This window comes from Dromaius novaehollandiae, chromosome 15, assembly GCF_036370855.1.
Source record: "Dromaius novaehollandiae isolate bDroNov1 chromosome 15, bDroNov1.hap1, whole genome shotgun sequence".
Taxonomy (NCBI): domain Eukaryota; kingdom Metazoa; phylum Chordata; class Aves; order Casuariiformes; family Dromaiidae; genus Dromaius; species Dromaius novaehollandiae.
In genome coordinates, this window is record NC_088112.1 from 19916639 (window position 1) to 19931738 (window position 15100).

The following is a 15100-nucleotide window of genomic DNA, read 5'->3' on the forward strand; positions in this document are numbered from 1 at the left end:
TTGTTAGGTTTTAAAGTATTAACTTTATTAATAAATATACATCCATATGATGATGTAAATACAGATCATGAACACTACTCCATTCCCATACACATAATTGCACACGAGTAGCTCAAGTTCATGGACATAAAAACATACACAGTATCTAATCAGGCTTTTTACAGCAGAGGACAGGGTGCTGATACTAGTTATTTAACAGATTACTGTTTCCCCCAAAGTAAACCTGTGGAAAAGCAAATGGTGAAAGATTAAAGAATCAGAAAGTGGTTCAAACTTCAGAATACAGATTTACCTATTTGAAAATAATAATCACAAGGAGAAAGGTCTAGTCTCTACGAGAATCATAGATATATTTTAGCAGTGTTAAAATATATGCATTAAAATAGAGAAGAATAAATGTCTTTTGGGGTCAGAAATGAAGTCTGCAGTTGAAAGTATGATTATTATCAACCTTTTTAAGTGTCATCTCTAGGGATAGCATGAAACTTTATTATACATATGACAAAGAATAGCAGAGTCACAGCTAATGAAACCATCAGACAAAAGACTGCACATTGCTCTGCCTTTTAAAGCTCTTCAAAAATGGGGAGAGGGATTAAATTCTGATCTGAATTACTCTGCATATTGTAGTTGCAAGTAATTCTTTTCACAGACACATCACTTTTCACTGACAAAGCTTGGATTTGTCCTGACTGAACTCCAAGATCTTTCAGATAAAATGAAAATATATTCATTCAGAACAGAAATCTTCAATGGCTCTTGATACATAGTTACTTTGATTAGTTTAAACTAAATCCAAGATATAAAGAACATTTCTTTAATGACAAAGCTAACTGCTGATTTTAAAAATAGTATCTTTGCTATCAAAGTTAGCCACTTCTGATGGTATCTGATTTTTTCTGCCAAAATATGGTGCTAGCATCTTGAATACGTCCAGTGCAAGACTTTATAGTAGCAAAATTATTTGGTTTTAAAGTAAATTTAATCAGAAATTGAATAGTAGTTACTATATGTATATTAAACAGTGAACTTGTATAGCATCATTAAGGAATAATAGCAAGCTAATACATTTCATTTATGTATAAATAAGACATGTTAGAAACCCGATAATTAAAAGAACTTATTAAAAAACAAACTTGACATGTAGATCATCATCTGAACAGTGTTAATACACAACAGTGATCCTAGCTTATGAAGAGCTGAATTATGATACGTAATATAAAATAAGCAATTTACCTTACAAGTAATCTTTTTATACTGTGGGGAGGAAAAGGCCAGTTTTCCCATTGGTAGTAACAGAGTTTAGGCAATAACATGCTGTTTCAGTGTTTGTCATGAAAAGACAGTGTTAAAAAAAGCACAATGTATTCTGTAGATTATACATAGGCAAAGCAGAAATACTTGAAAATTCCATTCATATTTCACTTGGAATCTTTAACTTCTGTTTTCTTCCCCTCACAGCATGGCACCAGTAAACTATAGTCAAATATAAAATAAACCAGAATCAGGAAATGCCCTGCAGGGCACTTCTGGTCTCCTTGCTAAGTCTAGGGTGCCAAGCAACCCTTTACAGACTCTCCGAACACTTTCCTACTTTATGCTCATCGTTTCACAATTGACAGCATTAATTGTTTTTACTGGGATTATATTTCAACTGATATAATTAATAAACACTGTAATGAACAGAAACTGCTTAGATGATTTCATTATTTCATCAGCATACTTGAATACAAAATTCATTATACTAGCAGAACAGTAATACATCTGCATTATCTCCTGACACACAGCACAGCACCATTGAGTAGATGCACAAGTGAGAAATGAAACAAGGGCAAACGGGATAAACAGAAGGAGGTAAGAAGTGGAGTTTCTCCAAGGTACAGTGGTGACATGCAACACGTTCCTTGCCAGCGAGGTGTGACACTCCTGTAGTTATTACATTCAGCTGAAGAGGACTGCATTCCCAGCTGAGTTCAGGAAAGAGCTTAAAGCGGTCTTTGTTGAAAAATCATCTGATTAAAAAGAGCCAATACAATACAGATCCTGAGGGTGAATTAATTCACGTTAGCGTTTTGCGTGTGTCAGAAGTTACACTGTTCTGAGAAAAATTGCTAAGTTTCATACTTGCGAGTTTCTTGAGGAACAGAACGTATAACTGGATTTCATAGCTTCAGCACGGAGAAACTATATTTTAGTAGCAGTTTAGCTGCCATTAGTTTATATATTGACTAAGGAGCCATCCAGTATAGTTGAGGTTCATTGTCTTAGTTGCCAGTGCATACAAAGTCCCCCAAAAACAATTCAACACACCTATTGTAAAGTACAGCATAAAGTCCAGCTCATTATGTGTTAGGCATCACTGGAACACCTGAAGGCTTGCTGCTTTTTTCCTGATAAAAAAGGTATGAAACATGACATCTGTTTCTTAAGTTGTCATCACAGAAATCAAGAGTTCTCATCAAAATGACAGCAGGCCAGAATAGCATTCATGTTAACAAAAATTATCAATACTGTTACTCATTCAGCACAAGCTCTAGTTAACCCAAAATATTTCTGCTCCCCAGAACCTGCAGACTTTATATATATTCCCACCCTCGATATCTGAAGACACAACTTTATCATAAATTTATATTACACTTAAAACAACTTAAATGTAATCTTTCTTCCAGATGTAAGAAGCTTTAATACCAGTAAAATTAGTTTAGAACAAACAATATGCAACACTGAGGATTTTTTTGAAATATAGATTAAAGTATGTGCATATATGTTAGACACACACTCTCACACTCCCACACTTAAAAAAATTAAACACACCCAGTTGAAAAATGGAACATTTCTTTTGGAAGCAGGGAAGGTTTTAGTTTGAGTCAAGAAAGGTATTTATAGTTAACCAACAACGTATTTTTTCAGCTCGCATGCATAGGTGAATTCCTATGAATTCCTTTATATCTGGGGTCTAGCCGTGCAGTAAACTGCATCCTGTTTGCACCAGCTATACAGTTCGCTTTTATGAATCATGAAAATGGTGTCCTTTGGTAGATATATAAGCTTCCATAACTTAAATATAGTATAAGTGTCAAACAATGAGATAACTGTATTTCTAGGAATATCTGGCAAAACTAAGTCTGAAAACTTGGCAACAGTGTCTATTTAAAAAGTTTAATTTGTAAACATTATAGATTAATACTTTAAAAGCTATTAAATGGCTGCCAGCTAAGCACAGATTTTAAAGGCAAAAAACAGTGTAAATAGCTATTTACATATTTAAGAACATACTGTTTAATATTAACCAAGTGTGTAACTAGAATGAACAGTACTTATTTAATTTCTTATAAAATATTTCAGATTTTAAAGAATTATGTGTGGTTTGGTAGATGTACTACTAGGCATTTTAAAATTACACAGCAGAATTCTGTAACAGCATAACAAAAAGAACAGCCATCACCTAAAGGCAAATTAGCTTGTATTAATAAGGCGCTGTGAAGCTGTAATGTGCTATACAAATGCTCAGTTTCATTTAATGTTTTCAAAAATATTTTTGGAGCATTAGTTGAAATTGACTTAACGCTACAACTCTAGAAATAAAAGCCACCTAAAACCAGCACTTTAAAAGAAAGGTTCTTAAAAGTTCCTAAGTATCTATTTGAGGTCTGTATAAGCTCCTGCAGAAGTGGAAAATGTAGCTTGCTTTCTATGCCTTCCTATTAAAAAGCACACAGAACTCAAGAATTTTGCAGTTGTTCCTATTTAAACAGTCCTGAATCTCTTTTTTCCTTTAGCAAGTAGGAACTTATCAGGATAAGTTCTTTATTGTGGCATATGCCACATAATGAGCCAGTGGCCAGCTAATTCTATCCTCCTTATTTCAATTACTTAACGCATAACCACACAGCTAGATTTACCAGAAAGTGAATGTAAAACTGAGGACATGAGTATTACTTAAGTATACACACCAAGGCATATGTGTCATTTTGGATTTTCTTATAAATTATGATATAAGGAAAAAAAAATCTTTATACCAGTGCCCTCGCCATGTTGCTTTAAAAGTTACTGAACTGCACTCACAGGCTATGGCATTATTTGAATAAAAATAAAATTTAGAAAGTCATAATTCTGCAAACACTACAATAAAATGCAAGAAACATGCCAAAATTCAGAGTAAAGAGGATTAGTCAGGAATTACTAACTCTTTCCGTTCATTCATTAGGCTGTTTGATTTTGCTGCTGGTTTCACCAGCAGCATGTACTCCTCTGTTATGCACCATAGGATAGGGAAAAGCTGCACTGCCACAAGTATAACTTAGATTTGCAAGCCGTGATAGAGCTTTAATGCTACCTGGAGGTCTGCCTGGGCTGACTTTGTATCCCGCTGCTTTAGTTGTACCCAAGGGTCTGCCTGGACTTGTCTTAAATCCAGCTGCTTTGGTGGTCCCCAGGGGTCGACCTGTGCTGGTTCGGTACCCTGCTGATTTTGTGGTCCCTGATGGCCTTCCACGTTTACCAGATCGGTTGAGGTTTTTCTTTTTCTTCAGTTCATCTTTTGTCTCTATATTCCTGCCACTTGTGGTCTGCAAGTGTGACTCATTCAGCGCATCTTGTCTCTGGCATGCAATTGGTTTGTGGCTGACTGCGTGGCTGTATTTACTTTGCTGAGTGGCATACAAGTCAAACTGATCAGCAGATCTCACATTGTCTTCATTAAGGCAAGAACTCTTGCCGGTCCCACAGAAAGCTGTATTACCGCTGGCAACAGGGTGCATCATTTTCTACCAAAAATAAGAGAGACAAATATGTATCAATGCCTTCTACAAGGAAGAATCTTTCAAGAGCTACCTCTATTTCTTAGAATTAGTCAACTACTTTGACTATTTTTAGCAAACAGTATTGATATCAGTAAATTAGCTTTTTAGATAAAAAGTTATAATGAGCTTTCATTTGAGGATTTGCATTGTAACCTTTACACCATTAAAAGTGACTATCTAAAATAGTATTATTCAGACGCATATAATTAGGGAAGAAGTGCATTAAAGAAATGAATAACAGCATCTCAGCAACCAAGATAAACAATATTTGTTCACCCACTGTGATTTCAAAACGTTTCTAACTGAATCTCATCTAAATTCTAGCTGTTCTAGCTGCAAGATTAACCTATCATATATGAGCCAAGGAAAATACAATACCAGCCTCTTGATTTAGCAGAGGCTCCTGAAGACTTCTTTTACTGCAGCAGATTAATAAAATACAGATCACTTCTGTTGCTTCTTTTAAAAATTATGTAAGCAACATAGATAATATATTCAGTAAAGATAACAGTGCTATAATTTGGGAAAGCAGAGGTATAAAATGAATCTATTAACATGTAAAAGATGCTAGCACGCAGAAACCCCCTTACTGCCCTAATTAGAAGAGCAGGTGCAAATTGCCAATGATATCAACTCAGTGATAAGAAGCTAGGAAAAACAACACAACTTTTACAGATGTGCATGCTGTCACACATCAGCAATACTGCAAAACAAGTGTGACCAATGCCAACAACAGTCTGATATAGCCTGCACATTTTTGATAAGCTAGAACAACTTCATTTGTGCTCAGTTTGCAGAGCTTCACTTATTTAAACAAGTATCAAAGTCAGATGTTAGGACACTGGAGGGGTAAGAGTCCCCACACCTCTCACCTGCATGTTACAGCACATTAATCTTGATTCCTATGGATGAGCTGATGTCCATCTGGTAGAAACCATGTAAGGCCATGGTCATAATCACAAGCAACTATTTCTAAGTCAACTGGTTATGCTTAAGTCAGTTATACCAAATCCCATCAGCATATCTATTGGGGCAGGATCACAGCAACTAAAAACATGACTTATTCTAAACCTTTTAAAGTATTAACAATTCTAAACATCCACTGCACAGATATTGATTCAGAGGCCAAAAACGCACTCAAAAAGCAACAGGAGGGCATTTCAACCCATTCAACTATACTGGTTCTACAACTTAAATAAGCTGAAAATACTCCGTTTAAAATGGTAACATTTAACCATGCTGAAGGCAAGCTTAATCCAAACAGTATCTGGCACTTCTGGAACATTTCTGTGCCTTACAGTTATGTTTCGTAGGCCAAGTAGTTGTTCCTGTGGAAAATTTCTCTAGTAGATAAGGTCTAGAAGACTTACTGTATCTTCCCCAAAGTAGAATTGAAATAAATTGTCTACAGCAACCAAATTTAAATTCTACCACTGATTACTGAATTTATTTGGCAAATACGAATACCTTCCCCTAGTCAGATGAAAGAATACAGAAGAAACAACTCATTTACCCATGGGTATATCCCAGTTCCCCTTTCTTCTGATGACAATGGTTACATTTCCTGCTCTAACACTTAATTTACCTTGGCTTGTAAAATGCACATAACACTGTATACATTACTCATGTGCAAATATATAAATATGATTTCATGTCAAATACTGAAATTATGATAGTAATATAATTTAAGTATTGCATGGTTCTAGTAGAGATTATCTAAGTACTACAATTCCGGTTTGTTGAATGGGGTCATGGTGGAACAAATGTGAAACCATTGTTATTGCAGATGTTCACGAGGAAGCGAAACAACTAAAAATAATTAGCAGTCCTGTGCTCAGAAAAGAACAAAAAAGCAAGCTGCAGATCGAGAGAGCAAACAGCCTTTTTTTGTGCAGTAATAGGAAAAAGCTTAATGTTTTCTACACTAATCAGTCAAAAAAATCTCCCACTTTAAAAAGTGTTATCTTCCTTTAACCCCGGAATAGGGCCCACAATATCACAAAAAAAGGCCTGAGATTTTTCATGACACTTGATTGCAAACATAAGGGTTCTGATAATGAATTTTGCTGACAAGAGAGTAAGCAAATTGACGCCGAAAGGCTATTCATCTGTTTGCCGATACACTAGAGGACACTTGGAGTGATTAGCGACATTCTTTTTCCAGCGCTCACTTTAGCGCAGGGATATTGGCCGCAGCCCCGAGAAGCAGCTCTGAGCTCTGCCGCCACAAAGAAGGATCAGTTCAGCTGCTCAGTACAGCAGGAATGCACCAGGCCACAGAGAAGGCGCAGAGTATTGTAGCGGTCCTCACGAGACTGACCATCTCTCACATTCGTTCCTGTCTTCTCTAGCATTCTTATGCTCTGCTTTTTCTCCTCATCATATTCCAGGGGATTTTTATTATAGATTCCAATCATTCATCTTTCCTGGGGAGAGCTATTGCAGGTACTCCTCAGCAGTGAATACATCCCATTACAACAGCCAAACATTTCATCACCATCTGCACATGCTTGTAGGTGCATCTAGTATAAGAGCCCTGAGAAAATACACCAGGCTCTCAACAAACACTACCTTTAAAAACAAAACCTGGCTGATACTAGTTTACCTCGCATCTGATAACAGCCAGTACTACTGTAACTGGCAAAAGAAGAAGAAAGTACAAATCACTGTTTAAAATTTCTAACAAGAATAGGAACCTTAACAAAAAAAATGAAACAATCCTATGAAGCACTGCCAATAGGAATGTTTCTAAAATGTTTATTTTTCTCTCACCACACCAATTTTTAATCAAACCATGAAAATTTCTAGTACCAAAAGTCTGTATTCTATATTTTGATTTTAGACCTTTTTATGATAGATTTTAAAGGACAAAACTGTAATCTAGCTTATTTACACTATCATGGAGATTTCCAGCAAAATTTTACTTCATTCACATTACAGTGGGGAATAAAAGAATGCAGTATGCACACTGCACAAGTCTATCCGCAAAGTGGAAGCAGGTTTCTTGGCAGCGGGATGTACAGTATAAACAAGAACTGGTATAAAATGCAAAGCTATCCAAGTTTAAAAGTCACACTCTAGCTCGATTATACAGCCAAACATATACAACTTGGTGTGCAAGCATTCTTAAATAAAACTGGTCAGAAAAGTTTCCAGTGAAATAGAACTTACTTGTTTTAAACATGTAAATGCATATGTAAAAGGTATTTGCAACAGTTTACTTAAATCACTTTTTTAAACTGGATGAATGTCTCTGTATAAAGAAATAATTCAGATGAGACACTGTAGTAATAAAAGTCATATTTCAAAAAGATTTTTGCTGGAAAGTGACTGCAGAGGTTTTTCTTTTTGGATACTTTTTTTATTTGATAATTTATTTTTCTACAAATGCTGGAGCAGAAGGGAGACAATTGGATATAAAGCAGCTTTGGAGAAATTGAAACAGCATTCATTAGAGATTCCCATGCAAAGAAGGGCAGAAGCTCCATTGCTGCAAGACATACAGAAACAAACAGGACCATCCACCTGGGACCCGCAAAGCCTTGTTGCTGCGGGGGATATCTGGACACAGTAATGCCACAGCTTTTAATGCATAGCCACATTGCCATTCTTAAGTACCTGCATAGTTAATCTGCTTTAACAGTAGTGAGGTGAGTTTTAAAGTTTTATTTTGTTTAGATGACTGCTGCTGATCTGTCAATACAGAATATATGAAGCTGCCATTAAGATTTCTGCATTTCAAAATCAACCTCGATCTCATTTGTTGGTTTCTGCTGGGAAAAGAAATGGAAACCATATTACAGGCAATGCAGACTCAGCAAGAAACTAAAGAAATTTCACCTAACTCCATCCAGTGATATTAAGGCTTTTGGGAGGACAGAGAGAGCACATCCTTGTATCACTAAATACGGAGCAACATATTGCCCAACTCTAGCTTACAGCTAACTGAGGCATGTTTTACCGGTATGGCCCAGTTCTCTCTGTTTGAAACCATGCGAAAAAACATTCACGTCTTGTCCATGGCACAAGATTTTAAGAACAAAGCTAGTGAAAGCACATTACATAAAAACACCCTCTTGGGCTGTGTCTGCACGATGGTGCCTTTGATAACAGGTGTCAGACATTATGCCCTTTGCCTTCTACATGGGCAGAATTTAGCCGCCGGTGTAGACAAGAATAAAACATTCAAAAGCAGAGAAAGTATGAGACCCCACTGGAAATAGGCACTCAGTCACTGAATATTTTATACAGAGTACTGAACCTGTGACCCATGGTCTGCATTAAACAGAATAATCAATTCCAGCATAAGAAGTGGGAAGCTGCTCTGGTCTCATCCACCCCAACTTATTTTTTTCCACGAGAGCAAGGCCAGCACCAGTTCAGCTCCACGAGCTGCAATGCCGAGAGACCTAGCGCAGACTCGCGGCAAGCGCTTTTGAATCTGGTACAACATGCTTTGAATCAGTCTTTGAACAAAAACTGGAAGCACATCTGTGTTACAGCTTTTCAAATGATGAATACCAGGAAAGGTAACCCTACTGCCAGATAGGAACAATTCTGCTTAGGAAAATACATTTTAATGAGAGTTAGTATATAAAAAACCACTCATTTTTCTCAAATTTTCCACAGCTGAGCTAGTGATGGTTTCAACGATATTGACAGGGCTGCAGAAGACTGTATACTGGTATATTTTCACCCTGTCATCCAACCTTGCTTACAACAAATATATATGATGTAGTATACAGAAACTTAAGCAGATACAAATATTATTTCTATACTAATACTTTCAATGTCACTTCTACTAATTAATATAGTTGCAGTGAAGCACAGGACCGGCTCTGTTCAAGGTCTTTGCATAAAGAATGCTCTATGCTGCTGACAACAGTGGGCAGGGACAGCAGGCTCTGGAGAATACCGAGGGGGGTTGGCTTTTTTGCAGGGGAAGTTCAAGAAGCAGCAACACAGATGTTTTGCCTTTAAAGTCCAAAGATTGTGACATAGATATGATTACTGGTTTTCTTCTTGCCTCTTAGGATAGCAGGTGTGATAAACTTTCACCACTCAATTTATAAAATAAACTGTATCAATTAAAATGTTTTTCAAGTGTTCCTTTCACTGTCAGCTCCTTTTCTACATGTTAATTCTTGTTAAAGTAGGGCCTTGCCTGATTTTTAAAAACTCATAACTGCTTGTTTTCACAATGTCGCACCTTATCTTGAAAATTCCCATAAATGTAAATATTTAAAACACACTAAATATGAAATCCTGTCTTCAGTGGCACAACTATTCAGCTAGATAACCAGCCTCTCCAAAATGTGCTTGTGAAACACTTCTTGAAGTTCAGATTGATTGCATAATATGATTTTTCTCATTATTTGACACTAGGTAAAATATATTTAAAAAGCCAAAATATAAAAAACAATTTCTTTACAGAAGTGACTTGCTATAGCTACTACAATAATGACAAGAGACTGCAAGTAGAAGAGATAACATATAATTTTCAAAATAGACAGTTTCTTTCTCAATTATTCTTAGTGCAAAAAGACTAAGAAATTAAGAATTCCCCAAGCAACACAATAAATTACAATTACAGTCCTTTCCCCGCTGACCCAAGGTCAATTTTTCACGTAATTGTGAAGAATGGCAAAAGATAGTGAAGCGAGGTGGCAGAGGTTAAGGGAAGAGCTATTTGGAGCGGAGATACCAACCACGTTTAATTCCTCTTTTCCAGGCGTGCCAGGTGAAAGGGGAGCCTTCCCTTGCAAAGGGATTGTGACTCCCTCTCCCACTCGTTACTCAAGAGCTGGAATCCGGAGGAATCTGTGCACCTTTGGGAGCTCAAGTCTTTTTTCCAGACCCTCCACATTATCTGAGATCTGGAGGACTATTCACGTGCACACAGGACGCCCTCTCTTTTCTATCGCCTATACATTACATGGACCTGAGGGCAGCGCCAATGTGGTCAGGCCCGAGTTTCTGTTTCTGTTCCCCCTGCGTACACTAAGATCAGGGTTCCCGTCACTCAGACGGTGTCTGGCTGCTCTCGTTGACACCAATACAAATCAAACATCTGCACCTGGAGCTGAGAACAACACCTGCTCACAGGAGATCCACGATGCCTTGTCTGCATGCTGTACTGCATTGGCTGTGGCCGTACTAGGCCCCATAGCAGTCCTGCCAAAGGGAATTACTAGATAGCCTGGATGCAAGTCTGGCCAATGGTTTGGTTACTGGGCAAGTGAGGTGGCACTGAGGTTGGTGGCGTGATTTGCCTGCAGGTGAAAGAATTATCAAATTTATCAAACATGATTTTCCTTAATGGACTGCTCTAGATGTTCTACTGCAGAGCGGGTGAAAGCTGCTCCTGTTCAGCACAGTACCAATTCAAAACCAACAAAACATAGCACTGAGAAGGAAATAGGACTCGGACACATTTGCAGAAACAGTGCTCTCCAAATCCTAAACATCAGTTTTGTATCAGAGATCAGCACTGCTCTCATGTTTCGATGTTGTTAGGCAAAAGCTAGGGAAAACGTTTGGCAAATTGTGAACTTTTAGGGACCAATTGTGATTTGATTGTGAAAACAGACAAACAAGTAACTGTTAGGCTCTCTAATATTAAAAAACAAAGTTTTATCTATGGACAGGTTTTTATTAGACACCAATATCAGCAAAAAAGTCAGCTGACTTTTACCCATCCCAGAATTAAGCTAATATTTCCATAGAGTGATGCTGAGAAACAGAACACATTAAAAGGCTCAGAATTCCTTCACAGAAAATGAGGATCATGCCAGCAATCTAATTAACTGTGCACCTCCAATTACACTGACACAATTGACAGGTTGGTTTCATAATCAATATAAACCACCTTGAATCCACAGCATTACTGAACGGGATAATCTCGTCCTTTCCTCTTCACCCACACTCCCATTCTTTGTGCCAACACTAACTATTGTGCAAGAGCAGGACAAGCCAAAACCAGGGACCTGACCCAGGTGCAAACTAATCTTAACAAGAAAGAAAAAGCAACAGTTTGCTGGCACTGAGGCAAAACAGGAAGATCAGGAACACACATTTTCATCAGAAGCACAGACCTAGACTGAGGCTCCAGGTCAGCCTAAATTGCTCTACTTAATGGCTGCCACTGTCCCACTCTCCTCTGGTCTCCGTTAGAAAACTAACCGCACCTCAAAAAGAGTATGCCTTTCCGACATCTTAATGAACTCAGAAGACCTGCAGGAGGGGTATGAAAACACCCCAAACCAGCACAGGGAATGGGGGCTGGAGAGAAACCCGCAGCTAGGATCGGGGCAGCACAGATTCAAGGCAGCCATCAGGCTAGAGAGACTTAGACTGCTGTTGCAATCTGCTGCAGCCTCAGACTGGCTTCAAAGAATAGGATAGTGAAACTGCACCCTGATTATTTTGTGGTTCTGTAATTACCAAACTTCAAGACAATCCAAACGTGTATACGAATGACAGAGCAGGTAGGGGGAGATCTTTATTAAAAAAAAAGGATTACTAGTGTGTGTGAAGCTGTCCATTCATCTCAGTGTGATACTCCCAGGTAAACAGGAACAGGCCTCACCATAGCCTAGAACAACAGCTTTGAGGAGCAGGAGATGCTCATTCATCTCAGTGGGTGTTCTCAGCCACCCTCTCTTCTCCCCAGGGAACAGACCTCGCTGTAGTCTAGAACAACAGCTCGGAGAGGTGGGAGACGCTCATTCATCTCAGTGGGTGTTCTCACATACCCTCTCCTCCTTCCCTAACCTCCTCCCACAGAGGGATTTGAAAGCTTAAGAGATACACCAAACATCCATCAAGCCTGTTCTCAACTCCTGGTCCAGGTCTGAGTGCCGAGTTCCTGGGGTGCATTTCTACGGTGTTTCTTTGTGACAGAACTAGTATAAAGGGTCCAGACCCCTATCAACACACCCAGACACATCCACTACAATGTACTTAAGCTAGAATGCAGGACGATATAAAGCCCACTTGTTGAATCTATTCACCAGCAGTCACTGGACAAATACGCAGGATTTTTTGCTTAAGGTTGCATCTAAAACTTGGAAGAATGCAGACAAAAAAAAGAGCTGCAGGAGAAACTCCAGCATTTCAAGATTGGAAGAGAAATAAACCATAATATAAGAAATATATTAACCAACAATTCCTCCTATTCTTTCATTTTGCAAAAAATTACAAAGCTCGAACTGTTACTTTCTCAAGAGAGATATCCAGAGACAAATGCACGCAAATTAAAGCTGCAACTATTCACTAATTAACTAACCTAGAAGGATCACACTGAAATAAGCACGCACTAAGCTATTCCTAAGTATCCACAGGAATATACACCATTTACACACCTTATGCTAGAACGTACTAACCAATAGGCACAAAAGAAAAATATCAGAGACTATTCAGATGCCCTGAAACACATGTAATGTGAATGAAGACATGAACTAATTAGGTATGTTAAGGCAACATACTTCAAGGAAATGTATATATGGGCTATCTATATGCATTTAAATTCCACACACTAGTGGAACTATGCTCTAAGTAAAAAGCGCCGAATAGATACTATCCGTATGCACAAGGGCTGCGGATACTAAAGGGAATAAGAAATCTCGGGCACGTCTAAGACACCATGCTACGAAGCGGTATGATGTGCAGCCCGCTCTGCCTCGAAGACACCAAGGCAGCAGGTAGGGGACGAGACAAAAGGGGCTGCGCAGCGCCCTGCCGCCCCAGGCGCCAGCTCCAGGCCGGGTGCTCCTGGCACAGGCCTCGCTCAGTCAAACCGCAGCCAGGGTGTCCGGGGTCACAGTGCTGCCATCGCCCCCGAGGCGCAGGGGGGCACAGGGGGGACCGGCCTGGCCTGGGCAGCAGCAAACCGGGCATCACCCGACCGCCCCCGCCCCAAGGCGCTGCCTAGGCCGGTGTCCTGGGCACGGCGCAGCGATTCCCCCCCCCGGGCACTGCCAGGGCCCCCCCAGCCCCGGGGCGCTGCTTGCTCGGGTCTGTCCCTCCTGCCCGGGACATCGCCCGTCCTGCGCGGGTCGCTCCCCGCTTCCCCCAAGGCATTGCCCGAACTACCCCCCCTCCCCGGCCCGGGACACGGCCTGGACGCCCCCCCCTCCCCGTCCCAGGACAGTGTCCGGGTTAGACCCCCCCCCCCCCCCCGTCGTGGGACACAGCCCCGGTCAGACCCCCGCCCCGGTCCCGGGACACGGCCCTGGTTAGACACCTCCCCCCCCCGTCCTCTGCCCCTGGACACGGCCCCGGTCACAACCCCCCCAGTCCCGGGACACGGCCCCGGTCAGACCCCCCCGCCCCGTCCCGGGCCAGGCAGGGGTGTGGCCCCCTCCCCCCTCCGGCCACCACAGAAGCGGCAGGAGGAGGAGGAGGGGGGTGACGAAGGCCCTGCTCACCCCCTCCCCACGGCGCTGAGCGACCGACTCCCCCCCCGGACCGAGAGGGCCCGGGGGGGCGCCCCCCTCCTCCCGCCCCAAAGCTGAGGCCGCAGGCGGGGGGACCCCTCCACCCCCGCGCCCCCCCCCCGGCGCTGGGGGCCCCCTCAGCGAGAGAAACCGCCGCCCCCGCGGCGGGGCGACCCCCGGAGCCGCGGCCGGGGCCGCCTCCCCTCCCCCGCCGACGGCCGCGTCTCCATCTTGCCCGCCCGCCGGCTCCCCCGGGCGAGGGGAAGGCGCTGAGGGGCGCAGCCCCGGCCCGCACCTACCTGCAGCGATCGGCCCGGCCTGCGCGGCGCGGCGCGGCGCGGCTCGGCGGGCGGGTGCGTGCGGCCGCCTCCCCCCACACCGCCACCGGGCCCCGCCGGGCAGCTGCAGGGAGCGGCGCTGCGGCGTGCGCGGGCGGCGGGCGGGGCGCGCTCCCGGGCGGGGCCGCGCCGCGGGGGCGCGCGGCGAGCCTACGCGGGCGGGGCGGGGCGCGCGGGGCAGCGCGCCAACGGCAGCCGCTAACGGCCGCGCGCCGCGGCGGGGGGGGGAGGGTGACCGTTAGCGCTGAGGCGACCGTTAGCGCTGAGGCGGCCCAGGCGCCTCAGGGCTCCGAGGACCGAGCGAGGAGGCTGGTGGCGGCGGGAAGCGGCCTCCTCCGTTTCCTCCTCAGCAAGGAGGAGGGTTGGCGCTTGGCCGGGGTTTTGCCTCTTCCCCCGCCGAGCCTGAGGCGCATCGGCCCGGCCCGTGGCGGGTGCCTCGTGCCCCTCGCAGGCCGCGCTTTTACCTGTGAGGTGGCGAGGTGTGGCGGGGGGGAGGGATTTAACGCCATCTCACTCTCGGGGA

General features: G+C 42.4%; 1 protein-coding gene across 2 annotated transcripts; it reads right to left on the minus strand.

Moving 5' to 3' along the window:
- Positions 1-14734, minus strand: C15H5orf24 (chromosome 15 C5orf24 homolog). 2 transcript variants are annotated; one of them, XM_064521117.1, is made up of 3 exons: positions 14539-14727; positions 4337-4766; positions 1-2390 (listed from the first exon to the last, which is right to left on the minus strand). In XM_064521117.1, exons 2-3 carry the CDS (start codon positions 4761-4763, stop codon positions 2350-2352), a joined length of 468 nt encoding a protein of 155 aa, XP_064377187.1. In that variant the 5' UTR covers positions 4764-4766; positions 14539-14727; the 3' UTR covers positions 1-2349. The 2 variants fall into 2 exon arrangements, with proteins under 2 accessions (XP_064377187.1, XP_064377186.1); XM_064521116.1 differs by having other exon boundaries at positions 1-4766; positions 14539-14734.
- Between the last annotated feature and the right edge of the window lie 366 nt (positions 14735-15100).

Coding starts and splice junctions, on each gene's coding strand:
- C15H5orf24 (XM_064521116.1), bottom strand. CDS start 4,763: ATGATGCACCCTGTTGCCAGCGGTAATACAGCTTTCTGTGGGACCGGC.